The sequence below is a fragment of the Crocuta crocuta genome, unplaced genomic scaffold (assembly GCF_008692635.1).
Source record: "Crocuta crocuta isolate KB4526 unplaced genomic scaffold, BGI_CrCroc_1.0 scaffold124, whole genome shotgun sequence".
Classification (NCBI taxonomy): Eukaryota; Metazoa; Chordata; class Mammalia; order Carnivora; family Hyaenidae; genus Crocuta; species Crocuta crocuta.
Window position 1 is genome coordinate 1,451,120 of NW_027551573.1, and position 27,814 is coordinate 1,478,933.

Genomic DNA, 27,814 nt, shown 5'->3' on the forward strand with positions numbered 1-27,814 from the left:
GGGCCGCATCAGCATGGCTGGAGAGTTGGGGGGCACCGAGCAGCACAGGGAGCAGTGAGAGGACCCCTTGACTGGAAAGGAGCTGATTACTTTAATGGATCACGCTGGTCTGCAGCTGTGGCCTCCCTCTGGCTATTTCCCAGGGGGGCAAATTGCCTGCAAATGCTCATTGGTGGTTTTCATTTTATTCCAAGCCTTGCGGTAGCCTTTTAAGGACATCTGCAAAAAGGAAAAAGGGGATGCGGGGAGAAGGTCATTTGGGAAAAAGCGATTGTGACTTTTTTCAGAACGCAACCCACACCCAGCCCTGTGGCCAGGCAGGTGACTCCGTGTGAGGCGGTGCCAGTCTGGAAGAGTCTTCCAGACAGCTGGTTTCTGTCCAGTGAAGTGAGAAGTTACAGGCTCCTGCCCTGCTTCTCTGCTACTTCCCGGCTCCAAATCTGATGGGCCCAAGTTCAGATCTTAATTCACCCTCGGTCACTAAGGGACCACGGGAAAGGCAGGAGAAAGTCCTGTGGGAAGTGGAGCCCGGGTCTAGATGTGAACACACCAGGCTTCCCAAAGGCCCTGACCGGGTTTTTAAGCTACTCTAACTGATGTCTCAGGTGTCCTCAGCCTGCAAGGGGCCTGTGGCAGCCCGGGGGCTTTCCTCTTTCTCAGGATTCCCATTTTGTTTCCCATTTCTCCCGGCGCTCACCTGGGGCAAGGCTGCACCGAGCACACTGTGTCCCAGGAAAAGGCTGCGGGGTTCTCAAAATGAAAGACCCAGGGCAACTATGTAAATGCATGGTATCAAGTTCTGAGTGATATTAAAAATCCATTATCTAATTTTTTAAAAAAACTGGCTTCTCCATGTATAAAGTAGCAATCACTGTATCACCGACGGTGGGGAAGGGATTCAAAAGCTTCCAAAATTCACTGAGAAAACAAGCAACTAAAACACACCATTACTACAGAGTCTCTTCCTGTCCCTAACACTGAAAAGGGAACTTGAAAAAAGGAAAATCCTTCATTTTCCTTAAAGACTTGAAGTGACTGCCCAGATCTCTCTCAGACATCACCTGTCCGAACACCGGCTCGCTTAGCTTGAAAAACAAAACCCTAGGCAAAAATGCGAAGGACGTGAAAGGCTGCCCGTCTTGGGGTTCTCTGAGACTTACCTCTGCAATCTCCACTTTCCTTTCCCACATCTTGACAGTCTTCTCCAGGTCCCCAGTTAGGATCTTCTCCCGGACGTACAAGATCACCTGCGGTGCTCGGAACTCGGCCAGCTGTCTGCGGAGCCTCTTGTTGACGGCCTCGGCCCTGGCCCGGTCCTGGGTTGGGAAGGACCAATCAAACAGGCATCCCTGGCGGTTCTGGCTTTTACTGGACTTACTGGTCCTGGCGTCTCTCCCCAGTTTCAATGTAGTTCTCAAAATAATGTTGAAATTTTCAAAGGAGTGGGAAGAATCGCAGGATTCTGATTCTGATTATTATTTTTTTACAACTGGTGATATTTTCATCCAGTTAAGCAACACTAAGTGCAGTCTAAAACAGTATTTTTCCCTGCCTTCCTTCTTCATTAAGGAATATGTCTTCATTTTGATTTTTTAGGTTTGGTGGGTTTTCTGGGGGAAAACTATGTATTTAAGCATATTTTGGTTTGATCAGTCTCAACTCACCTTCCTATCTCTTTGTAAAGTATACATAACATAAAATTGCCCATTTTAACCATTTTTAAGTGTGCAGTTGTGTGGCACTCAGTACATTCACCATCCATCTCCAGAACTTTTTTTATCTTGCAAAATTAAACCTCTACACTCCGCATGACTACTTCCCCCAAGGCCCCAGCAACATCCAGTCTACTTTCTGTCTGTATGAATGTGACTACTCAGGTACCTCATATAAAGGTGATCTTCGTCCTTTCATGACTGGCTTATTGCACTGAGTACAATATCTTCAGTGTTCATCTATGTAGTAGTATATGCAGAATTTCCTTCCCATCAAAGGCTGAATTATGTTCCGCTGTATGTATACATGACATTTTGCTTCTCCATTCATCTGTCTGTGGACTCTTGGGTGGCTTCCTCCCATTGGCTATCATGGACAATGTTGCTATGAATATAAGTGGCCAAGCATCTGTTCAAGTTCATGCTTCAGTTATACTGGGTATATACCCGGAAGGAGAACTGCTGGGTCAATAGTCACTCAATGTTTTGAGGAATCTCTTTTGAAATTTTATTTCTGAAATTATCATACAAAGGGATGCCTGGGTGGCTGAGTCAGTTAAGCGTCCAACTTCGGCTCAGGTCATGATCTCACGGTTCTTGGATTCTAGCCCCGCATCGGACTCTGTGCTGACAGCTCAGAGCCTGGAGCCTGTTTCAGATTCTGTGTCTCCCTCTCTCTCTGACCCTCCCCTGCTCATGCTGACTGTCTCTCAGGGAAAAAAAAAAATTTTTTTTTAATTAAAAGAAATTATCATACAGTAAAAGTAACTAGCATTTTTCTCTTTGAGTGGATTCTTTGAATCAGCAATGTTCTTTTATTGCTTTAACAATTGTTTTGAATAGGTAATACATTCAATTCAAATGGTATAGAAGTTCAGAGTGACCATCTCCCATCCTACTCTGCCACTGCCTGGCCAACAGTTCCCGTCCCAGAAGAATGCACTGTTTTTAGGTTTTGTGCATTCTTCTAGAGATCTACACTCATATAAACTATGTATTTCCCTTTTTTGCCCAAAGAATAGCCAAAGCTATTCACTTTTCCTCTTCCAACTTTCTTTCGCTTAATAAATACTGAAGCTCTTCCTATATCAGCGTGTACAAAAACGACTCATTCTTTATAACAGCTGCATCATTTTCCATTGTATAGCCGTCCTCACAAACAAGTCACTTAGTTTCTCGAACTTCTGCTGTTCCCATAAACAATGCTGTCATTACTAATCTTCCCAGTATGGGCCATACTGTAAATACACAAGTATATCAGTAGGATGAATTACTGAAAGTGAAACTGTCTGTTTTGAGATGGCAATTTTGCCCCCAGGAGACATCTGGCAATACCTGGACACATTCCTGGTTGTCACAACCCAGGAGGTGCTCCTGGCACCTGGTAGGTAGAGGCCAGGAATGCTACTAAACACCTTACAGGGCACAGGTCAGCCCCCACAAGGATTGTCGGACCTAAAGCGTCAGTGGTGTCCAGGTGGAGAAGCCCTGCCCTGAGCAGATATGTATGTCTGGTAAAGAGTGCTACATCACCTTCTAGAACAATCAAGCCAATTTTGCCTCTGCAGCAGTGTTTGAGATGGCCTGTGTTTTCCCCACTCTCTCAACAGTCTTACCAAATGTTTTATCTTTGTTAATCTTGGAGGGGGGAATTGGTATCTCATTATGGCTTTATTTTGCATTCCTTATGCATGAGGTAGAACATCTTTCATATGTTTGAGATTTTTTTGCTTTTCTGTTAACTGGTTAAAACTTTTGCCCATTTTTTTCTACTTTTTTGTTAGATTTTTTCTTATTTGTAAAATATATTTATATTTTAATAAAATTAACTCCCTGTGATATAAATCAACACATTTTTCTGGCTATTTATTTTTATGCCTTTGTATATGATGATTTTTGTTGCACAGGAAAAACTTCATTTTTATGACTTTATTGATTTCATGGTTTCTGGGTTTCATACTTCAAAAGTCCTCCCCACTCCAGGATTATAATTAAAAATGTTCCCACTATTAAGTTTAGGACTTTTAATGTTTTTATCATTTATACTTAAATCTCTGATACCTCTGGATTAATTTCACCATAACTTTGTTTCTTCTTAAATGGCTACCTCACCATCCCAAATCATTTATTGAATAATCTGGCTGTGCCTCCCTGCAAAGATATCTTTATCATAAACTAGATGCATCAATCTCAAAACTTCATCAGATACTTGATAATATATATGACATATATGTAATCTGAATTGGGGCTCATCATAGGACTTATATTTTTTCTTAGATCTTCCAATTTATTCATGAGCTTGTTTTTAATACTGTAATTTCATACCATGTTTCAGTATCTGGTAGGGCTAGTCCACCCATTTACTTAAGAATTTGGGAGATATTCTTATTTAATCTTCCAAAAGAATTTTTGGGCCAATTTACTTAAGTCCTTTAAAAGAATCTTGTTATTTTAATTGGAAAGCCATGATTTCACAGATCAGTTTAAACAGAGCTAACATTTTTATGATGTTGAATCTTCCTAGCTTAGCATTGTCTTTTAATCCCTTGCTTCACGAAGTACAATCTATGGTACTGGCATCACCTGGGAGCTGGGTAAAAATGAAGACTCTTAGGCCTACCCAACCAGAATCTGCATTTTAACAAGATTCCCAGGAGATTGGTTTGCACCTTCTAGTTTGAGAAGTGCTGTTTTAATTCACTCTGAAGCAAATCAATAAAAGTATTTTTTAATCAACTTGTCAGAATGCGATAAAAACGTGTCAGGCAGCATACAGTGACTGTCTGCTATGCCTAGCGTGTATCTGTGGGGAGATTGAAACATGTACCTGGACCATCAGTAGACACTCTTGCGAGGATGATGATTAAAGAGTTCCTAAGATGACATATAATGAAGGAGCAAGAACCAAGGCATTAAAAATAAGTTCTACTGCTATGAGGAACGTGCTGAGAAGGCCAGGAGCTGCAGTTCTACCCAGCACCCCACCTGTACGTACAGCAGGGTGTCACAAGACAGGTAGGCCACTGTTCCTACCCCTAGGTCCGTGCAGCAGTGTAGAAGTTTTGCTCAAGGGGAGAGCATGTGAAATAGCTCCAGAGTGCTGCCTGAAGGGACTGACTGAATTTGGAACACAGTGCAGGTTGTTCATGCCTACATACTTTGTGGAAAACAATGGAGATCTTTGGGGTGAGCAATTAGGAGACAGCTGGAAGTTCCATGATAATAGTAGCAACAAGCAACAAAAGACCAGCTGGATGTTTAACAGAACCAGGGAAGGAGACCATTAAGAGGCTTCATGGGATCGGAGCAAACCTCAAAGACTGCCAAAGAGGTCCCCACAAAGGGGCCTGACTTTGACTAGATCAGAAAGTGTGGCAATTAATGTCCCAGAGTGTTGGTGAAAGCAACAGAGCAATCAGCTAGTAATTAATGGAGGCTCACAGCTGGGTATGATCCCAATAGAAACAGACCAGCCAGATGCTTAGCTGGAAGATGAAGGGGAGTCAAAGAGAACTTGGCTAAAACACCAATCATTCCTGGCTGTCAGGGACACTGTTATCCACAATCAAGGCTTCCCTCTTTAAGAAGCAATGCCAGAGGTCACTAACAGTAGGAGAAGTAGACTGTAGAGTCTATTTTTGTTTTTAATTTTTTAAAATGTTTTATTTCTGAGACAGAGAGAGAGAGACAGTGTGAGCAGGGGAGGGTCAGAGAGAGAGGGCGATGTAGAATCTGAAACAGGCTCCAGGCTCTGAGCTAGCTGTTAGCACAGAGCCCGACACAGGGCTCGAACCCATGAACTGTGAGATCATGACCTGAGCCAAAGTTGGACGCTTAACCAACTGAGCCACCCAGGTGCCCCTGTAGTGTCTATTTCTAATAGTCCAGCCAAATCACTAAATAAGCAAGAGGTGGGTGGAATAAGTATCCAGTATTGCTATAATTCAGATAATCTGAAATGTCTAGTTTTCAACAAAAACTGCAAGACAGGGGGCTCCTGAGTGACTCAGTCGGTTACGTGTCAGACTCCTGATTTCAGTTCAGGTCATATCTCACAATTTGTGGGATAGAGACCCGCACGAGGCTCTGCACTGACAGAATGGAGCCTACTTGGGATTCTCTCTCTCCCTTTCTCTGCCCGCCTGCCATCACTCTAAAAATAAATACATAAATTTTTTTAAAAATTACAAGATAGGCAAAGAAACAAGAGAGGGTGTCTCACAAAGGGAAAAAAGCAGGCAACATAAACCACCTTTGAGGGAGTCCAGATGGTGGACTTAGCAGACAAAGTCTTCAACGCAGTTATTATAAATATGTTCAAAGAAGCAAGGCAACCATTTTTCTTAATTTAGAGAGAGAGCACGTAAGCGGGGGAGAGGGGCAAAAGGAGAGAGAAAGAATCTTAAGCAGAGCTCTATCCCATGACCCTGGGATCCTGAGCCAAAATCAAGAGTCAGACACTCAACTGACAGAGCCACCCAGGCACCCCAAGGCCATCATTTTTAAAGAATTAAGGGAATATATGATGATAATGTTTCATCAAATAGAGAGTATTTATAAAGACGCAGACATTATTTTTTTAAAAAAACACATGGAAAATTTGGAATGTTTTCAATACAATAATTGAAATGAAAAATTCACTGGAGAAGATAACAGATTTAAGGCAGCAGAACAAAGAATTAGAGATCATTAGAGATCATGCAACATGAAAAACACAGAGGAGCACCTGGGTGGCTTGGTCAATTAACTGTCTGACTCTTGATTTTGGCTCAGGTCATGATCTCAGAGTTCACAGGTTTGAGACCCACATCAGTCTCCAGGCTGAGGGTGTGGAGCCTCCTTGAGATTCTGTCTTGCTCTCTCTCTTCCCCTCCCCTGTTCTCTATCTCTCTCTCTTAAAATAAATAAATAAACATTTAAAATTATTTTTAAGAAAGGAAAAAGAAGAAAAATTAAATCTCAGAGAAATGTGGGACACCATTAAATGTGCCAACATACATGTAATGGAATTTTAGAAGGAGAGGAGAAAGAGAAAGGAAAAAAATACACAAGGAAATAATGGCTGAAAACTTCCAAAATGTGATGAAAAATATTTTTATGAAAAATATTAAGCCACATATCCAAGAAGCTCAACAAACTCTGTGTAAGAAATTGGAAAGAAATCCAAACCCCAACACATCATTCAACCCAAAATGTTGAATGACAAGGCAAAGAGAACACATTGGAAGGAGCAAGGAAACACAAGCAATCACATACAAAGGAAAACAAATAACAGCCATAGTGGACTTCTCACCAGGAATAATGGAAGCCGAAGGCATCGTGATGACATACTCTAAGGGCTGAATGAAAAAAAAAAACAAAACTGTCAAACAAGAATCTCCTATCCAGCAAAACTATCTTTAAAAATGAAAGCCAACAATGAGCACGCTCAAACCTTAGTTTCTAATGCAATTCTCAAATAAGAGGAACCAAGACTTCTTGGAGAAATGTCTAATTCCAGCCATTCTGCTGAGGCAGAAAATATATGAGATGAATCTCAAGCATTTTCTAGTCCCAGAAAAGCAAAAGTGCTAAGACACATACACACACACACACACACACACACACACAGGGATAGGTCAAAGGGACACAGGCCAAATGAAAGAGCTCCCAATGCCCAAGCTGAAACAATGTGAGTAATAAAACAAATAATATTAGATTATAACCCAACATATAAAATTAATATCCATCCTCCCTTTGACAGCACATATACTAAAATTAATATCCATGAATTGACATTGATATAAATAAATGATTTAAAAAACAAATGGAGGAGAATAGACAAATCTCCTAGACAGATGATCCAAATAGTTTATAACTCCCCACTCCTTCAGTGTGGGCTACATATTGTAATATCCTTCCAAAGAGTACGGTCTGAATATTAGAGGGAAGAATAACTGTACGGTGGGGAATCCCACAGAATATTACAGCAGCCAGGTGATCAAAGCTCACATCAGCAGTGGGAAATCGTGTTGACAGTGGGCTCCCTTGGTAGCATGTGATGAAAATGGCACTTCACCTCTCTGATCTTCCTCCTGAAAACCATTTAACCTCAGTCTATTCACAGGAAAGATAGCAGACAAATCCTAACAGAGGAACATTCAACAAAATACTTAACCACTTCACAAACTGTCAAGGTCATCAACAACAAGGAAAGCCTGAGAAACTGTCAAAGCCAAGAAAAACCTAAGGAGACATGACATTGAATGTAATGTAATGAGATTGGCTCCTGGAACAGAAAAGGGCATTAGGTAAAAACCAAGGATATATGAATAATATTAATTATAAATATTAAACATAAGGTATAAATCATGGTATATCAATTTTAATAAATATCCCACTGTAAGATGTTAATAATAGGGAAAATTGGGTATGAGATATTTGGAAACTCTGTACTCTTCACAATTTTCTAACATAGTCCTAAAATAAATTTTTTTTTTTAAGATGAAAAATAAACATTCCCAGAAACACACACTGAGAGAATTCATTGCTAGCATCACTCCACCCCCCACAAGATACACTAGAGGAAGTTCTTTGGGCTGAAAACAAATGACACCAGAAAGTAATTTAAATCCATGTGAAGAAAACAAATAGCACAAGTAAAGGTAATCGTCTAAGTAATTATAAAGGACAATACAATGACATATTCTCCTTCTCTTAACAGATTTAAAAAGCAATTTATAAAGCTGTATGTATATAGTTCTATTGTGGCCTAGTGATATATAAAATTGTAATATATTTGACAATAATAGCACAAAGGTAGGGTGAAACAAAGCTGTATTTGAGTCAGGAAATAATATGAGATGGTAACTCAAATCCACAGGAAGAGATGGAGAGAAGCGCACTATGGTAAAGAGGAAGGCTAATACAACAAATTCTAGGAACATACTTCATCTCCTTTCTTCTGGCAGCTTTTAGACTCCTTCCTCACATTTACAAGATTAACTCAAAATGTATTATAGGCCTAAATGTAAGACCTATAAAACTCATAACGGGGCGCCTGGGTGGCTCAGTCGGTTAAGCGACTGACTTCGGTTCAGGTCATGATCTCATGGTTTGGGGGTTCAAGCCCCACGTCAGGCTCTGTGCTGACAGCTAGCTCAGAGCCTGGAGCCTGCTTTGGATTCTGTCTTCCACTCTCTCTGACCCTCCCCTGCTCATGCTGCCTCTCTCTCTCTTAGAAATAAATGAAACATTAAAAAATTTTTAAAAACTCATAACAGAAGACATAGGCCTGAAGCTTCATGATAGTAGGTAATGGTTATTTTATTTTATTTTATTTTATTTTATTTTTCAGAGAGAGAGAGTGTGTGTGCACACAGGGGAGAAGCGAAGGGAGAAGGAGAGAGAATCTTAAGAGGTCCAGCAGGGCTCAATCTCACAACCCTGAGATCATGACCTGAGCCAAAATCAAGAATCAGACTCTGAACTGACTAAGCCACCCAGGCACTGCAAGTAGGGGTTTGTTAGATATGACACTGAGCTCAAGTACAAAAGAAGAGATAGATAAACTGGAGCACACTAAAATTAAAAACTGTAAACAGCACCATCAAGAGAGTAAATAGGAGGGGCACCTGGGTGGCTCGGTTGGTTAAGTGTCCGACTTCAGCTCAGGTTATGATCTCACAGCTTGTGATTCAAGCCCCACATTGGGCTCTGTGCTGACAGCTCAGAGCCTGGAGCCTGCTTCGGATTCTGTCTCTCTCTCTCACTTGCTCGCTCTCTCTCTCTCTCTGCCCCTCCCTCACTCATACTCTTGTCTTTCAAAAATGAATAAATGTTTAAAAATTAAAAAAAAAAAAAAAACCAGAGAGTAAAAAGGAAACCTACAGAACAGGAGAAAATATTTGCAAATCATATATCCAGCAAGGTATTTGAATCCAGAAAACATAAAGAATTCTTACAACTCAATTATAAAGAGACAAATAACTTAATTAAAAACTTATTCAGGGGCAAAGGGCTTGACTAGATACTGCTCACAAAAAGACACACGGCCAACAAGCAAATGAAGGGATGCTCAATGTCACTAGTCATTAGGGAAATTCAAATCGAAACCGCAATGAGGTATCACTTCACATCCACTAGGGTGGCCATTAAAAAACAAACAAACAAAAAACCCCAGAGTATAACAAGTATTGGTGAAGATGTACAGAAATTGGAACTCTCACACGTTGGTGAAATGTTGGTAAGATGGTGCAGCCCCTTTCAAAACCAGCTTTGCAGTTTCTCTAAATGTTAAACATGGTGCCATCATATGTAACCCACAATCCCACTTTTACCTCTAGGTCCCAGAGAAAAGGAAACATACATTTACACAATACTTGTATGAGAAAGTTCATAGCAGCATTATTCATAGTAGCCAAAGATAACCCATGGGAAACAACCCTTCAAATGCTGAATAGATAAAATGTGGTCTATATCCATACAAAGAAATATTATTTAGCCATGAAAAGAAACAAAGTACTGATACATACTACCACATGAATCTTGAAAATATTGTTGAAGAGGCCAATTGTGAAAGACCACACACTATATGATCTCTATCCAAGGACGCCTGGGTGGCTCAGTCGGTTAAGCTTCCGGCTTCAGCTCAGGTCATGATCTCATGGTTTGTGGGTTCAAGCGTCACATCAGGCTCTGTGCTGACAGCCAGCTCAGAGTCTGGAGTCTGCTTTGGACTCTGTGTCTCCCTCTCTCTCTGCCCCTCCTCTGCTCGCACTCAGTCTCTCTTTCTCTCTCTCAAAAATATACACAAATGCCTATATACATACATAGAATGTGCAGAACAGGCAAATTCACAGAGACAGAAAGTAGATTAATGTTTACCTGGGGCTGGAGGGCAGGAGTGAGGTGAGGTGGGGCATGGACAAGGATTTCTAATGGGTACAGGATTTCTTTCTAGGGTGACAAAAATGTTCTCAAATATTGTGCTGATGGTTACACCATTCTGTGAACACAGTACAAATCATTAAAATGTGTGCTTTAAATGAGTAAATTATATGGTATGTGAATTAAAACCCAATACAAAACTGTTTTTTAAAAAAGGTAACAAGAGGGGCATCTGGATGGCTCAGTCGGTTAAGCGTCCAACTTTGGCTCAGGTCATGATCTCACAGTTCGTGGGTTCAAGCCCCGCATCACAGTTTGTACTGACAGCTCAGAGCCTGGAGCCTCCTTCCGATTCTGTGTCTCCCTCTCTCTCTGACCCTCCCCTGGCTCACGCTGCCTTTCTCAGAAATAAATAAAAACATTAAAAAAAATTTTAAAAAAGGTAACAAGAAAACTAAAATATACTAAGCAGTGAATGCCAGGCTTTTAAAAACCAATGTTATGTTTTACTTGTAATCTAATAAATGTCCACCCAAACAAATAAATACCACAGGAATTCTGCACGGAGAAAGCATACAGATTTCTCCTTTAACTTTGTTACCGGCCACTCTGTACTGAGACAGGTTGTTTTTTTTTTTCTTTTTTGCAGGTGTTGGTTCTGCATCAAGGATATGACATGGGTGCATGACAAAACTGAGTCAGATGTAGTCATCCTGTGGCTTTTCAGCTATCATAGATAGGCTTGGGGCCATGCATACTCCTGGGGACATTTGTTCCATTCAAGACAAGGTCACTAATCACTAACTGTCTTAGTTATGAGGCTGACAGAGCATTGCTATCCTGGTTCTAATAAATCACCACAAGGGTTGTGACACCTATTTCACAGATGTGGAAACTGAGGCCTGTCTTAATTAAAATGCATATTCAAAGCTAGAACCTGGCAACACCAAAGCTGATACTCTCTCCCCCATCTTTCCAAAAAAGTCCTCTGAGTCACATCCTTTGTGTTTTTAGCTTGCCAAAATTCAACTGTGTGCTCAGCAAAGTAGTGAGAGTGCTAAATCACAGTGTAGATGTTAGGGGCTCACATCTTTTCACACCGTGACCATCATCCCAGCATCCCATGTACCAAGTCAAAATTACATGTTTAAAGAACTCTCTCTCCTTTACACAGAACACTGTATTTTGGCATGTGTACTTTTTCTCATACCAATTCAATTATTACGCGCATTCTACACTTTTTGTGAGGTTTTATACACACTTTGAGTCTGATACTTCATGGGTCACTTAAGGAATTCTCGAGTGTTATTTGGGCTCTACATGATTTCTAAATGATTCCATGCTTTCTACATGATTTCTGACTCTAGACCCTAACCTAGCAGTAAAATGCCAATCCTACTGAACTGTGAGTCTCCTGGTGCCATTTACTCTTTTCAGTGGCTCAGGGCTCTTTTGACTTATGGTCTAGGCTTTTCTAGAAAAGGATTGTGGTGTACATTGGCTCAAGCCCTTGTAGACAGAAAAAAACAAACACCAGAAACAGCACATTTTACCCTCTCCTACCTCCTCTACTTGTAGGGTTTCTCTTTCAATCTTTTCAAGTAACTCATTCCTCAGCAAGATCTCCTTGTCCAGACGGACGGATGTCTCCATCGCTCGCTGTAGCTTGCTCTGAAATATAACAACATGGCAGGTCTTGAGCAAAGAGGATCGCTCAGAACCACCAGACACATATTAAACAGGACAATAGAAAGACCGTCCAGGAACCTCGGCCTGCCCTTCTCACAGCGGCCCAGATCTTCAGAATGCTGGCGCCTAGATGGTAGGGGGAGATGAAGACCTGCAGAGTGGCCAGATGCACCAGGACCCAAACCCTGCCCCACCCACCATTTACTAAAAGAAACTTTGGGCAAGTCCAGGAACCTCTCTAAACATTGTCGCCTCACAGGGCTGTGGAGAGGGTTAAGGGAGGTAATCACAGTAAAGTGCTGAGCACAGTGCCTGCCACATGGAGACACTCACACAAACAGCTGCCATTACTAGATGAAGAGAGAGAGATACTCCCCCCTGAGGCAGGTGCCACTGCTATCCCACTTTACAGCTGAAAGAAAGGACTCTTAGGAGGATGAAACAAATGTGCCCAAGGTGGTAGAGATAAGAGGTTAGCCAGGGTTTGACACAGCAGTAGGACTTCTGGGCCCAAGGGCTCCATGGGCTTCACCCCTGTCTCTAATGCCTGTCCAGACTGGGCCTGCTGGCACCAAATTCTGTGCGGGCTGCCTTGCAGCTTCCCATCATCCCTTGCTGCTGTCTTTCACCAGCTCCCCCCAGGCCCCTGCTTCTCAGATTTGCCCCCTTTGCACCTTTGTCTCCCAGCAGGGGTCAGCCTGGAGCAGTTGGGATACTCTCTGCTGGGCTGAAGAGGGAGCCAAGGGACAGAAGCCAGTGACTCTGAGGGGATCCCTCAACAAGCTCTGAGACCCCACTCACCCAGCACCTAGGCCATGGTGCCCCATGGAAGCATAAGAAGCAACATAAAACTGCAACTGGTCCGAGCGCTAAGAAGGGGAGGACAGCAGTCGAGTTTCCCTGGGGGAAAGGATGCTGGGAAGTAAGCTGAAGGGTTATGTCAAGCATGTCTAAGTAAGAGGAGAGGGAAGAACATGCCACGCTAAGGAAAAGCCTGGAAGAGGAGGGTGCTGGGGCACCATGCCCAAGGTATCAAATCTCAGCCCTGGCAGAAAAGCCTGGAGCCACGTGTCTGGGGGACTCAGGGCACTGGAGGCCGCCACCCTCCTTGTTCCTCTTCTTGCCAGACCTCCCTTCCCTAAGGCTCATCTCCTGCTCCACCTCCTGCATGTGGTTGGTCTGCCTAGGAAAGTGCCATGGGGCAGAGACCAGACTGAGGGGGTGCACTGTGGGGAAGGGGGGCAGTGTAGGACTTCACTGCAGACCAGCAGGTCGCGGGGAGAAAAGGAGAGCAGAGGGAAGGCACTAACCCCACAGTACAGAGAGACAGGCAGGCACAGACGAACTGCAAGGGCACCTGTAAGGCAGTGCCTGGCTCTGGTGGGGCAGGGCCCTCAAGAAGGCGTGAGGACAGTGATTTGTGATGCTGAGCAGGATGCCAGTCACTTAAAGTGGCTACCTCTAAAAAAGTACATCTGCTCTCTCTTGCTGTGTAACAAATTATCACAAATTTTGTGGCATAAAGCAACACCCTTTTATCATCTCAGTTTCTATAGGTCAGAAGTCCAGGCACAGGGTGGCTCGATTCTCTGCCCAGGTAGGGTCCCGTGGGGCTGAAATCAAGATGTTGGCCAGGGCTGGCTCTCATCTGGAGCTGGGGTCTTCCAAGCTCACAGACTGTTGGATGAATGCATCTCCTTGTAGTTGTAAGTCTACGGTCTCCATTTTCTTCCTGGCAGTCACAAGTTCCCTCTGTCTTCAGCCAGTCATGGAGAACCTCTTGCTTAGAGAATTCTTTCCAGTGTTTCAAATCTCTGACTTCCTCTTCCAGACAAAACTCTCTGCTTTCAAAGGACTCATATGATGAGGTTGGGCCCACCCAATAATCTTCCTATTTTAAGGTCAACAATGCCATGTCATATTATGTAATCACATAACAGAACAGAACCTAATAATAGAATCCATCCCACCCACAGCCTTGGGGATTGTACGGGGTATACATACTAGGGGTGTGGGGAGTCTCGGGGGACATCTTGGAGCTCTGCCTACCACAAGGCACTAGTTTACATGGGGATCACTAGTTTACAGTCAATTAGGAATGACACATCACAGCTGTCATCATACATTTATATTCTACCAGACTCTATGAGGAAGGACTTGATGGCATAAAGTCAGAGAAAAAGGTATCCCTTTGGCTAAAGCTCATGGACCAAACTCACAGAAGAGACTATGTTTATCTCCTTCACATCCACACCCTCAGCACTTAGCTCGGCGCCTGGCATGCCACAGGTCCTTGGTATGTTTGGTAACAGTTATTCTGCATATGAGCTGCTGAAGTGAGCACACTGGTAATAGTTATTCTCATGCTTTCACAAGGTCCTACACTTGGGTGTTTGATATTTATACGAAAGTGGTCTCTCCTGCCACCACCACCCCCCTCCCACCGTCCCCTAAACACACACCTGAATCGCTAGCAGCTCATTTGACAATGCTGGCTAAGCACTTGCTTTGGTGCTAGGAACACAGTGCAGACGGGCCGGAGCTCTATCTCGGTGGCGAGTCGCAAATATCTGTCTCTGGGAGGTGACGCGTCATACCCACGGTCCCCAGTGGAATCCCCATTTGAACTCAGGTGGGGTCTGACTCCAAAACTCAACAGTTATTCTGCCTCCATTTCCTCTAGGAGACCTAACTGAGACATGGGGAAAACAAGAAGGCTCCTCCCTCAACCTGTCGCCGTGTCCACCGTAGGACTCCTGTGGGCACCTCTTCCCAAGCTCCACTATCTGTTTACTATTATTTGAAACAGGCCTGCAGGAATGATGGCCCCTAGGGTTCTGACCAGAATAGCTCCCATCCCACTCACTGTGGCCTGTGTTGCTGCTGAACGGGTATACAGCAGTCTGTCCTCTGCATTTACACTTGTCCTAAAGAGCTCAGGCCCTGGACCTGCTAGTTTCATTTTATAAACCAGTAGCTCCACTCCAAACCCCTGTCTTTTCTATACAAGACCAGACAGGCCCTGTGCTCCTGAAGTTGATTCCATGGGATAAAATCAAGATCCAATATGATGCAACCACGTTCTACCCAGCTTTCCAGCCAATGGGGGCCTGGGAGTCGTGGGGATTGGCTTCATCTTGAAATAACAGTGATCAGATAAGCTAACTGCTGATGAGATAGGATCAAAATGGATGATCTATTGCAGATGGATGACACATGAGTTTCAAAACCCAGCACAAGGCTGTCTGTACGCTTTATGCCAGGGGGAAGCGGTTGGGTTAGGTGGGACACATACCGGACTCGGAGTCCAAGCCCTGTCACAAACTTGTTGCTTGAGCCTGGCAATTACTTTCTCTTTGGGCTTCAGGTTTTTCATTTGTAAAAGGAAAATGTTGGGCAAACATAAGAGTCTAATCTAAACACTTCCAAATTTACACTTTAAAATGACACTGTATGGGCCAAATGAAGACCACCTGTGAGTTACCAAAGCCTGTAGACACCACTATCACCTGGGCACTCAGCCAGGGGTCAGCAGCTTTGCTCTGTAAAAGGCCAGATAGCAAATATTTATTTATTTTAATTTTTAAAAATTTTAATTTAATTTTATTTTAGAGAGAGAGAGAGAGAGAGCGAGCCTGAGTAGGGGAGAGGGCAAAGGGAGAGAGAGAGAGTCTTAAGCAGGCTCCATGCTCAGTGAGAAGCTTGACACAGAGCTTGATCCTATGACCTGGGATTATGACCTGGGCCAAAATCAAGTCAAACACTCAACCAAATGAGGCACCCAGGTGTCCCAGATAGCAAATATTTAAGCCTTTGCAGGCCAAGAGGCAAAATTGAGGATATAATGTAATTACTTATATTAACAAAAGAAAAAACAAATTTCCACAAATGTTTTATTGATGAAATTTAAAATATAATAAGTAATTGTTGGAATACAGGTCTACTGAGAAGAATGGAATTTCTGGAGGAGAAACCAATTTTACTTAATTGGGTTTCAAAGATGGAGTCATCTATCACATTGGTTACGGACGTTCTTCTGTAAAAACCATTCTTCACTCACAGGCCAGTGGGCAGGATACACTGGCCCAGTTAGCTGACTGCTGCATGAGACAATTGCTAGCAGGGTGACTGGACATTCATGGCCTCCCTGCTTAATTATTAATAGTACCTCTTTCTCTCCCAAAAGGGTTCTGTGTGGATGAGGAATTATGTATTAGTTTTCTGATTTTTAGCTAAGAGAGTTTTCTTCTGGAGGGTTTTAAGTAGGCAAGTGCTTATTATAGGCCTAAATTAAACAGGGCTCTAAATGTGGTCAGTTCTCAAAACTCATGATGCATAAAAATCATCTGGGGCATTAAAAAAAATTGACCCACAGCCCTCACCCCTTAATTCGATTGGCCAGGGCTGGACTAGGGTGTTTGTATATTTTTTAAAGAAGCAAAAGGCGTCTGGGTGGTTGCAGTGCATAGCTGGAGTTATGGGAACATTCAGAGTATTTCAGGAGAAATGGCTTGTCAAGAGAAATCAGGGAGCAACAGTAAATGACGGACACCCAAGCCTTGTGTAAAACTGCAGAGGTGCCTAGGAGCCTGGCTGTGGCTGGAAAGGTGGGTGTGGGGCCTCAGGGACCTGGGCAGCAGGGCGGACCTTACTTTGTATGCATTGAGGATCTGCAGGGTGTTTCCACATGCCAGCTTCAGCTGGATCAGTTCTTGATTCTTTGCTTCAATGGTCTCTAAAAACTGAGCATTCTCAATCTTCAGCTGCTGAAAATCAACATCATGGAGGGCCTCGCCCACCTCTTCCTTCTACAGCTCAGAAAGAAGAAAAAACGTGAGGTTGTGACTTCTAAATATGACACACATCTTGCAATTCTGGATGAAATTTTGAAAACTGGTCATCATTTAGTCATTCAACAAATACAGACTGGGGATCTGCTTGGTGCCAGGCTTGGTACAGGCACTAGGGTAGAGATTTGAATAAACACAATAACTCCCTGGCCTCGAGGAGCATGCATTCAACCAGGGTTCACAAACAAGTCACTGTGTGGTGTAGTGGGAGGGACAGAGGGCACCCAGCAGCCCCTCAGCCAGGCCAGAGAAGAATGGAAGCCTGGGTCAGTAAAGGCTTCCCATAAGAGGTAGTGTGTAAACAGGCCTATGAAGGAAAAGTAGGAAGGAGACCATATAAAAGTTGTTTTTAACCTGAAAACCCAGGAGCAGCAGCCCATAAATTTCCCTCCTGTGATCATATGACATTTCTTCACTGTGGTTGTATGAGGGAGGGTGCCCTTCCCGACTTGGCCCACCTTACCTGCCCCACCAGGTCTAGGCCATCTTATCTTTGTGGTAGGCTTGAGCCAAATTAGGGAACTGTTTCTCACCCCCACACTCTACTCACTTCTATTACTTCCTAGGAGGCTTCTTCCCTTTCCCCCAAAGCAACAAGAACAATTTCCTTAAGTCCCAGTAATGACCCATCCTCCAGCTCAAACACTCCTAAACAGTCTTCCACACCAGGAGACTCCCTCCTGCGGCTCCCCAGTCCCTCCTGCTGGGCCTCTGGATGCCAGAGTCTTAGCATCCCCACTCCCTGCTACTCTGTGAGCTCCTGGTGGCAGGACCACCTCAGTGTCAGCCCTGTGCAGCAGTGGCTTTTAGGCTAAGAGTCATCCACCTCCTCCCTCTCTCACACGTCAGTTGGCTCCTCAGGATATCTGAGATTGCACGGCACTTGGATACCAGGAACTGTATCTGGAAGCAGCTTCTGTCTATTTTCGGCACTGCAGCCGGGGCCGCATTTTTTCTTACACTCGTCTCAAATCTCCTTCAATGACACCGCCACTCCGGCCCTCATCTCCCACTGGGGACCTCCAGAGCAGCGTGTTCTCTCCCTCCCACAGTTGCCCCGCACACTTGGAGACCAGCTGGCCCTCCTGGCTCTCCTCGGGCCCTCCTCTGCTGCTCCCCTTGCTTCCCAGCTCCCTCTCTTGGGCGGGGGACTCTAGATGACCAGTTCTTCCAGGTGTGCAGCTGTCCCTGAGATGTGCTGCTCTGGGTCAGGGCTGCTCAGAACGAGAGGAGCAAACCCACCGCTTTCTCTGTGGGGCGCTGCAGTTCCCTAGGTGCCCCCCAGGCCACAGCGTCACCTCCAGCTGAGCTGATGTTTTCAGGCACTGTCTGCTAAGCCCTGCAGTACCTGTGCAGGTATCCTGGGGGATCAAAATGGAGGATCTTACATTTGTCCTCAATCACTTGGTGTCGATAAAGTTGTTCCAGCTTGTTGTCTTTCGGGATACCAAGTCAACTAGGCAAGAGTCCCAGACATGTTCATTCGCCAGTACACCTCCGTGCCAGTGTCAGTGGCCACCTCTAATGCACAGGCTATCAGTGCCTGTATTCGAGTTAATTAAAAACATACAGAGCCACGGACTCACATTCTAGAGCCTGTGCAGGTCTCCCTTACACCTTCAGTCAGGAACCTATAGAGTCTGCCGCAAAGACAACCAAAGCACACTGTACCTGTGTCCCCAGCCTTGTCCCCCAAAAGGGTCGACAACTATGTCCTGAGGGTCTTTCAAGTTCAAGCCAACTACGTCTATGGATTTGCCAGCACAGTAACTGTATGAGTCTATTATTACTGCTGTAACAAATGACCACAGACTTAGCGGCTTAAAACAGAAATCCATTATCTTCTTGCTCATGAGGTAGAAGATAGATGAGGTAAAACCAAAATGGTTGTTTGGGCTGAAATCAAGGTGCTGACAGAGCTGCACGCCTCCCGGAGGCCCTCGAGGAGAATCTGTTTCCTTGCCTGTTCCAGCTTTGAGAGGCTGCCTGCACTCTTTTGCCCACGACCCTTCCTCTACCTTAAAAGTTCCCCCACTCTGATCCCTGCTTCCATTAATATATATCTTTCTCCTGTCTTCTTCTTATAAGGACCTTTGTGATTACACTAGACCTACTCAGATAACCCAAGATAATGTCCCTCTGAGCCAAGGGGAGATTATTTTAAGAAAATCTCAAGATCCTTGACTTAATCACATCTGCAAAATCTTTTTGCTGTGTGAGGTAACAGATTCACAGATTCCAGGGATTAGGACATGAACATCTTTGGGAACACATTATAGTGTTAAATCACAGTAACAAGGAAGGAAGGAGGGAAGGAGGGAAGGAAGGGAGGTAGGAAGGTAGGGAGGAAGGGAGGGAGGGAGGAAGAGCCACATACCTGTCTCAATTGTAAAAGCATCTTTTTCCTCTGCACTTTGAGAGAAACATTTTTCAAACGTAATTTATCCTTCATACTGTCCTAAAAAATACAAGTAAATTTTAATCCACTTCTCTTCTGCCTTGTTGGTTTGAAAAGTTGGTAGGTTTGGGGCTGCAAACCAAACCTTGGACCTAACATTCAGTCACATATTTTTAAGTATTTTTACCCAAGCTGGTATTGCTATATCACTTCACTCATGACCAAGAAGCAGAGGTAACAGATCTGCTCCTGCAAATTTTCTATTGCTTTTAAATTCAAGATAATTTGGGTATGTCGTTTGGGTACAGGGGCCATTCCTGACCAAATGATTTTATAATTCTTGAGTCTCTTATTCTCTTGGTAGTTTATATAATTTTGTATCACTTATAACACATTAAGAATAATGACCCTCCATATGCCCAGGATCCAAAGCTTAACATGCTACAAAATCTTTGAAAGTGAAGGAACATAATTTTATGTCTCCTTATAAATAATGGAACTTGAAGAGTTCCCGACTAGGTAGACTACCTGACTAGACAGACTCTCACCACCTCTCTCTAGAAAACATAGCAAATCTTGAAACAAATAGTAACAATAAAAAAGAAAAAAATCCGTCTGAGATACTATTAATATTCATCCTGCCTGACTGATTTTAGCCTTGATAAACTTGCATTTTAAGACACACAGTAGGAGTGATGCAATAAATCTGCACATGTGACTCTCCCTGACCAACCCACACTGTTGGTGGGAATGTAAACTGGTGCAGCCCCTCTGGAAAACATGTGGAGATTCCTCAAAAACTTAACAATAGAACTCCCCTATGACCCAGCAATGGCACTGCTAGGAATTTACCCAAGGGATACATAGGGGCACATGTACGCCTAAGTTCATAGCAGCACTTTCAACAATGGCCAAATCATGGAAAGAGCCTAAGTGTCCATCAANTTCATATGGAAACCAACTTGACAATAAGCTATAAAATAATAAATAAAAATAAGTCTGCACATGTGGACAGCATTTATGTTAAGGTGGTAAGGTGGACCAAATGGAGTGGGATGGCTTCACATGGATCATTCTAACATTATCTTATGAATCTCTTCTCCCTTTCTAAGCCCCAGCCTCCTGTCAACTCACCCTCCGGCGGTTCATGTCTTCAATGTACTTCATCACTTTCTGAGTGGCCAAAATACTCCCTTTCTTCTTGGATATGGTTTTTAGAATATCTTTTTTAAACTCATGCACTGCTCTCTTGATTTCAACCCATCTTATTTCAGCTTCCTCAATGATTGCCTGGAGGAGTCAGAACAAAAAAAGAACAGTTTCCAAAAATCCTCAAGGGTATCTCCCTCTCAGGAAACCTAGGTTCCCAGACTTCTTTGTATCCTAATACATGTTTCTTCTTAGTCTTAGAGACAGATCTGCAAGATACAAATTTGATTATATCAATGTTATTATTAAAAAGCAGGCCTCTGGGGTACTTGGGTGGCTCAGTTGGTTAAGCATCCAACTTCAACTCAGGTCATGATCTTACAGGCTGTGAGTTCCAGCCCCACATCAGGCTCTATGCTGACAACTGAGAGCCTGGAACCTGCTTCAGATTCTCTGTCTCCCTCTCTCTCTCTGCCCCTCTCCTGTTCATGCTCTGTCACTCTGTGTCTCTCTCTCTCAGAAATAAACATTAAAAAAATAAAAAGATCTTAAAAAAGGGGGTGTCCATAAAAAGGGGGTGAACAAAAACAGTGCCTCCGGTATCTCTGTACATACATATTTCCATATTGGAAATATTATTTATCCATTAAAAATAATCACATTAATATACAGTGATAGGATAGGATATAAAAACATCTGGAAGGATATACACCAAAACATCAGCCACAGTCACATCTGAAGAGATGGACTATTAGGAAGACAAACACTCCTACCATATACTTTTGTAATGGTAATTTGAAAATCTTGGGGCGCCTGGGTGGCTTAGTCGGTTAAGTGTCCNTGAAAAAAGATATTATAAATGAATATATGTATTGACATGGAAAGACAGTAAGTGCAAAATACAGTTTACAGAATAATATACTTTTTATAAAGAAATTCATATATGCCTAGAAAATAATCTAAACTCTAGGTGATAAACACAAGAACCAACACCAATTACCTCGAGTAGGTAACACTGGATGTTTACAAATGTTCCTTCAGCTTACCTGTGCATTCAAATTTTGCTACAATACAGATATCTTTGAAACACACACACACACACACACACACACACACACACACAATTTGAAAGAATAAAAGGGTATCTGTAGCTGCAGAGCAAATCACCTTAATTCAGGCTTTGTCCCGGGGCACCAAGAAGCGAAAGCATCTTCCTTCATGGGCCGTCCCCTCCCCTCCCCGTCGTCTTCACGTGCCAGAACATCAGTCCACCTTCGATGCCACTCTCAACATGTCACCCTCCTGCTCAGCCATCCTTCTTGGGGTCTTGCTTTCTAAGACATCAAAGATAAACTCTGCTGCCTGGCTCTCAAGGTCTCCCAGCCCTGCTCGGCCCGATTTCCTCATACAGCCTCCAAAGCCCCCTCTTCTCTAATCACACCTGTCCCCTCAATGTCTTGAACGTGCCAGGTTCATTTCCACCTCCAATTCCTAGCTCATGTCATTCACCTTACCTAGGATACCCTGTTCTCCATTCCTCATCATTCTCCAAGGCCATGCCAGGCCCTGTGTATAGTCCCATCTCCTCGAAAAAGTCTCCTTTGGCCACTCCAGCCCACATTAGCAAGTTAACATTCAAAAATGCGTGTTTGGAAAGAGAAAGAAGGAGAGTGGGGGGAAGGCAAGAGGAAGGGAGAGAGTGAGGAAAGGATAGGTTTACATGGTACAAATAATTCCATCAATAAAGACATGAGTCTACTGATCTGTCCTTCTGGAGGCAATGAGTGTGAGTCTATGTGTGCTCACATGTAGAGACAGAAAAATGTGGGGCACCTAGATGGCTCAGTTGAATAAGCATCTATCTGACTTCAGCTCAGGTCATGATCTCACAACTTGTGAGTTTGAGCCCTGCATCAGGAGAGCCCTGTTTCTCTCTCTCTCTCTGTGGGATTCTGTCTCACTCTCCTTCTGTCCCTCACTCACTTGTGCCTTCTCTCTCTCTCGAAGGAAGGAAAGAAGGAAGGAAGGAGGGAGAGAGGGAGGAAGGGAGGGGAGGAAGGAAAAGCTTGGGGCACCTGGGGTGGCTCAGTCAGTTAAGAGTCTGACTCTTGATTTAGGTTCAGCTCATGAACTCATGCTTGTAAGATCAAGCCCCACATCAGGCTTCCTGTGCTGGGCATGGAGACTCTCCCTCTTTCTCTGCCTCTGACCCACTTGCACACATGTACTCTCTCTCAAAAAAAAATAAAAATAGGGGTGCCTGGGCGACTCAGTCAGTTAAGTGTCTGACTCTTGATTTTGTCTGACTCTTGATCTCACAGTTCGTGAGTTAGAGCCTTGTATAGGGCTCTGCGCTGATAGTGCAGAGACTGCTTGGGATTCTCTCTCTCCCTCTGTCTCTCTAACCCTTTCTCACTTGTGCCCTCTCTATCTCTCTCTCAAAATAAAGAAAAAGCTTTTTGAAAAAAGGTATTTTATAAATAAATAAAAATTTAAAAAATAGAAATAAAAAAATTTAGAAATAGAACAGAAACATCTCTTTTTCATACAATATTGCTCTCTGATGCAAGCCAACAACTACATCCCATGTCCAACCGAACTAACACTGATGTTTCTTCTCTGGAGGAAAACTGACAATTTTGCTCTCCAACCAGACATGGACCATGGTCATGTACGCTGCACACAGGAGGTGATTTAAAGGATTTTTCATCCAATCCATTGACTTAAACCTCAAACTCCATATATTATTAAGGAATTATTATATATTTTTAAGGGCACTTATGGTTATTATGGTTGTTTTTTAAAAACAATTCATATCTTATACTGAAATATCTATAGATAAATGAAGTGATAAGTATTATCAGTTCACAATAGCCCAGTGGCCTGTCACAAAGGAGAAGTTGGTAGGGACATGGAGGAAACAAGGATGGCCATATGTTGATGACTGTTGCATGTGGCTGTTAAGCACATTGCACTAGTCTCTCTGTGTGTGTACATTTTTGAAATTTTCCACTTTGGGGCATCTGGGTGGCTCAGTCAGTTAAGCATTGGACTTCAGCTCAGGTTATGATCTCATGGTTCGTGGGTTTGAACCCCACGTCGGACTTTGTGCTAACAGCTCAGAGCCTGGAGTCTGCTTTGGATTCTGTGTCCCCCTCTCTCTGCCCCTCCCCCACTTGTGCTCGCTCGCTCTCTCTCTCTCTCAAAAATAAATAAACATTTAAAAAAATTTTTTTAAGTTTAAAATTTGTTGTCTCCTGAAGCAGGTGAGAAGTTCCTTAAAAGTCGGTCTTAAAATTGTCTTCTCCTACCTGTGTTTCTTTCAAAGTAACACCAGTGATATGAACATACTATGGGTACTTCTCGAAGAGGTGAAAGCGGGGAGGCCAAGTAGGATGGGCTGCAGAGAAAGGGCCTTACCTCATGATGCTGCAGATCTCGTTCGGCATTTGCTCTCATGTGCCTCATTTCATCCTTCGTGTCCTCCAGCTCCTTTAGCACAAGCTCACATTTTTGGTCGCAGCTAAGGCCTATCACACGGTCCGTACCCATGCGGGATCTGGATTTGCGCCTGCCTCGTAACTGTAATGCAGGAAACACAGGGCCATCGTCAAGTAGGAACTGATGCTTAAGTTGGGCATCAAAATGACCACTCAAACTGGCTAGAAATGACCCTGAACAGCAGCCAGGGAGAACAATCTCAATGTGAAAGGATTCAGGATATGAGGCCTGCGATGATGTTTGCTTCCCACGTCAACCTAAGGCCCTGTGCTAAATAATTCAAAGGCCTCTGCGTGATAATAATGAATCAAAATATAAATAAGGGAAAGTATCCTGAGGGTGGAAAGACTGAACCTGCTCTAGACTAGCATTCAAGTCAGCGTCAGGGGAAACCCAGAGCTCAGTGCTTCCTAAACTGAACACAGAAGAAAGAATGCATCTGGGGGTGCAGTATTCAGCATAAAGCCAAATAGACAAAAATATTTTGATTTCCTACACATTGAAGCCAAAGGTCACCAGCAGATGGCCCAGGGAACGTGTGGGCCCAAAGGTGAGATTGTTTGGCCCTTTCAAAGACAGATCTACATACAGTTTTAAATTTTCAAAAATTAATTACCCACATTTGAAAATCAGGAGATTCCACCAAAATAATCGAGATTTTCAGCTTCTCTTGTAAAATCAGCTGCTCCAGCCAAACCAGGCCACCTGGTTGGATCTTTTAGACAAAGGAAGGACTCCCTTGTGCCCACAGCCGACCCACTTCACTCCTGTATACGACTAGATGGGCCTTGTAAACATTGGAGTATCCCAATTTAAGAGAATTATTTCAAACAAAGTTATTCTGGGAGAGTCAATTCCACTATTAATTGAACCTGATTCCCTTCACAGTCACGTGAAAGAGAAACCCTGGGAAGGAGGGAAGTATCAAAAGTAGAACAGGGAGAAAATCATATGCCACTCGGCCAAAGAGGGCACGCCAAAGGCAGATATACACCCTGAATCTACAGGCACAAGGAGAATAAAAGAATTCTTAGAAGGACTCCTCAGCATACCTGTGCAAATTCTGCTCCCGTTATTTTAACGTCTGATAACCGTGGATATCGCTGATCCGTGGGCTCCAGTTTTTTATAATATTTCTCAAACATCTCTGTCTCAGTTTTCAGAACAGAGTTTCCATAACTGCAAGACAGAGGTACCTGAATAAGTTCTACTAATAAGTTTAAACCCTAAATCACTACTTTTTAATGTAATAGCTACACATGACCTTCTCGAAGATATTTAACCTCTTGCTGCCTCAATTTTCCCATTTGTAAAATGGAAATGATAACAGCACTCATCATTATTTAAGGTTGCAATAAGGAATGCAAAGGCTTTAGAACAATGCCTGGCACATGGTAAGTGCTACTTAAGTATTTGTGTTTTTTAAAACAAATTCTGCTTAATGCAGGGCACCTGGGTGGTTCAGTCAGTTAAGTGTCTGACTCTTGATTTTTGCTCAGGTCAGAATCCCACGGTTCTTGCAATCCGGCACCATGTCGGGCTCTGTGCTGATAGTGCAGAGCCTGCTTGAAATTCTCTCTCTTCCTCTCTCTCTCAGCTCCTCTCACGCTCTCTTTCTCTTCTCTCAAAAAATAAATAAATAGCGGCGCCTGGGTGGCTCAGTGGGTTAAGCGTCCGACTTCAGCTCAGGTCATGATCTCACAGTTCGTGGGATCGGGGCCGCATTGGGCTCTGTGCTGACAGCTCAGAGCCTGGAGCCTGCTTCAGATGCTGTGTCTCCCTCTCCCTCTGACCATCCCCTGCTCACGCTGTCTCTCTCTCAGAAATAAATAAAACGTTAAAAAAATTATTAAAAAATAAAGATGAAAAAAAACTATCTGCCTAATGAGCCACAAAATTGAAAGAACAGAGATTATGCTGAAAATTGTTGCTGAGATGAAGCTACAAATCCCACCTTCAAGTATCTACTAACCCATTTGTAAAATTTCTTCTGAATAACTACGTGTGTGAAGTTACTATATATCCACAATCTTTAGATGCTCCCTTTGGTTTATGTTTCTCAGTTTTTTAAAAAAAATTTATTTATTTTTGAGAGAGAAAGAGAGAGAGAATCGGAAGCAGGCTCCAGGCTCTGAGCTTTCAGCACAGAGCCCAACATGGGGCTTGAACCCATGAACCATGAGATCATGACCTGAGCTGAAGCCCGATGCTTAACCAACTGAGCCACCCAAGCACCCCTGTTTCTCAGCGTTTATTTCCAGCATCCAAGAGACGGAAGTATCCACAAGAAGTTTATGACTATAAATGGTGGAAAACCTTTGAACAGATGGTTTTTAAGCAATTAGGGATGACGACCCTAGTTTGTCCTGTATATACCAAGGTAATGACCTTTTTAACTTCTTCATATATGCTACAGGTTATTATATATATGTATATATATATGAACACCTTAGATATTTTCATATATTACTGAGCAACTTCCTGTGGGCTGAATTTTAAGAGTAAAAGAAAAGGCTCACGGGAAAGCCCAAGAAATTAAAGCGCCTTTTTTCTTTCATGTCATGTTCCCAGGTAGGCTGTGGGGTGGCACCTGAGTCTGAATCCCAGCACCACCACTGACTCGCTGCGTGACCTCGGGAATGTGCCTTAACCTCCGTGTCTCTGTTTCCTCACCGCTCCCTAGGTGTGAGGGTCACTGTGCCATTATAGAAGGTCATACGTGCAAAACAGTCTGCGCATAACAAGCATTCAAAAAGTGGCAGCTATTAGTAACATTACCTCAGTTCTGACCTACACTGTTTATAGACATATAGATAACATCTGTTCAGCTTCTAGAAGGATAAGCTGTGAGGCCAAGAAGTCCTACACTTGACCTCTGAACCCCCAGAAGCCAGCCGGCCGGCCATACCTGAGCTCTTCTACCAGCCCACATAGCTGGATAATGGGCAGCTTATTCTCCTCCCCGGCCTGCAACTCGGTGGCAGGGGTCTCAGAGTCCTCAAAACTCATCACTCTGTCCAAGTGGCCCTTGCCACTGCTCAGTGAGGCCAAGGGCGCCCTGTGCTAGCGGCAGAGTCACGCGCGGGCTGCGACCTCCAGAGTGCGTTGCCGGAGCGACAGGACGCGTGCGTGCGGGGCGTGGCTTCCAGAGGCCCCGCCCAGCGCCCCACCCCCACACCGCCTGGCTCCCCGCGGAACAGAGCGCAGTCACTTACTTCCTCAACAATCGTTCGTAACATGCTGATAAGAGCAGCTACTGTTTGGGGCGCCTGGGTGGCTTAGTTGGTTAAGCATCCGACTTTCACTGAGGTCATGATCTCACGGNACAACAATCGTTCGTAACATGCTGATAAGAGCAGCTACTGTTTGCAGGGCACTTGCTGTGCCCTTGGCACCATGTTAAGCATAGTTTATGAAAATCCTTGCAACAACCTTGTAACCTTAGCTATTATTTTGTTTATTCTCCAAATAGAGGAAACAGACCCAGAAAGTTCACTCGGTTTGTCAGAGCTTCTTCCTTCCCCTACCTCACTGTGAGTCCCCTACTCTGTTCACCATCTGGTGCTTCATACACACTAACTGCAGTTTCTCTCAGACACCGATATCCTGCATTCCTAGAAGGAAAAAACCTAGCTGATTATTAATTG

At 43.6% G+C, this 27,814-nt stretch overlaps 1 protein-coding gene across 1 annotated transcript; it reads right to left on the reverse strand.

Moving 5' to 3' along the window:
- Positions 1-72: 72 nt before the first annotated feature.
- Positions 73-27,255, reverse strand: CFAP263 (cilia and flagella associated protein 263). The gene is made up of 9 exons (XM_077751372.1): positions 27,076-27,255; positions 25,220-25,346; positions 24,087-24,248; positions 20,652-20,807; positions 19,497-19,577; positions 16,922-17,077; positions 12,144-12,251; positions 1,161-1,316; positions 73-219 (listed from the first exon to the last, which is right to left on the reverse strand). The coding sequence occupies exons 1-9, from the start codon at positions 27,174-27,176 to the stop codon at positions 133-135; spliced, it is 1,134 nt and encodes a 377-aa protein (XP_077607498.1). The 5' UTR covers positions 27,177-27,255; the 3' UTR covers positions 73-132.
- Between the last annotated feature and the right edge of the window lie 559 nt (positions 27,256-27,814).

Bases quoted from the DNA above. Each gene is read 5' to 3' on its own strand.
- CFAP263 (XM_077751372.1), bottom strand. From the start codon at position 27,176: ATGAGTTTTGAGGACTCTGAGACCCCTGCCACCGAGTTGCAGGCCGGG. The intron at 17,078-19,496 runs GTATGTGGCTCT...TCTGAGCTGTAG, and splicing joins TGCTTTTACAATTGAGACAG to AAGGAAGAGGTGGGCGAGGC. The intron at 12,252-16,921 runs GTAAGGTCCGCC...GTTATATTTCAG, and splicing joins AGATCCTCAATGCATACAAA to AGCAAGCTACAGCGAGCGAT.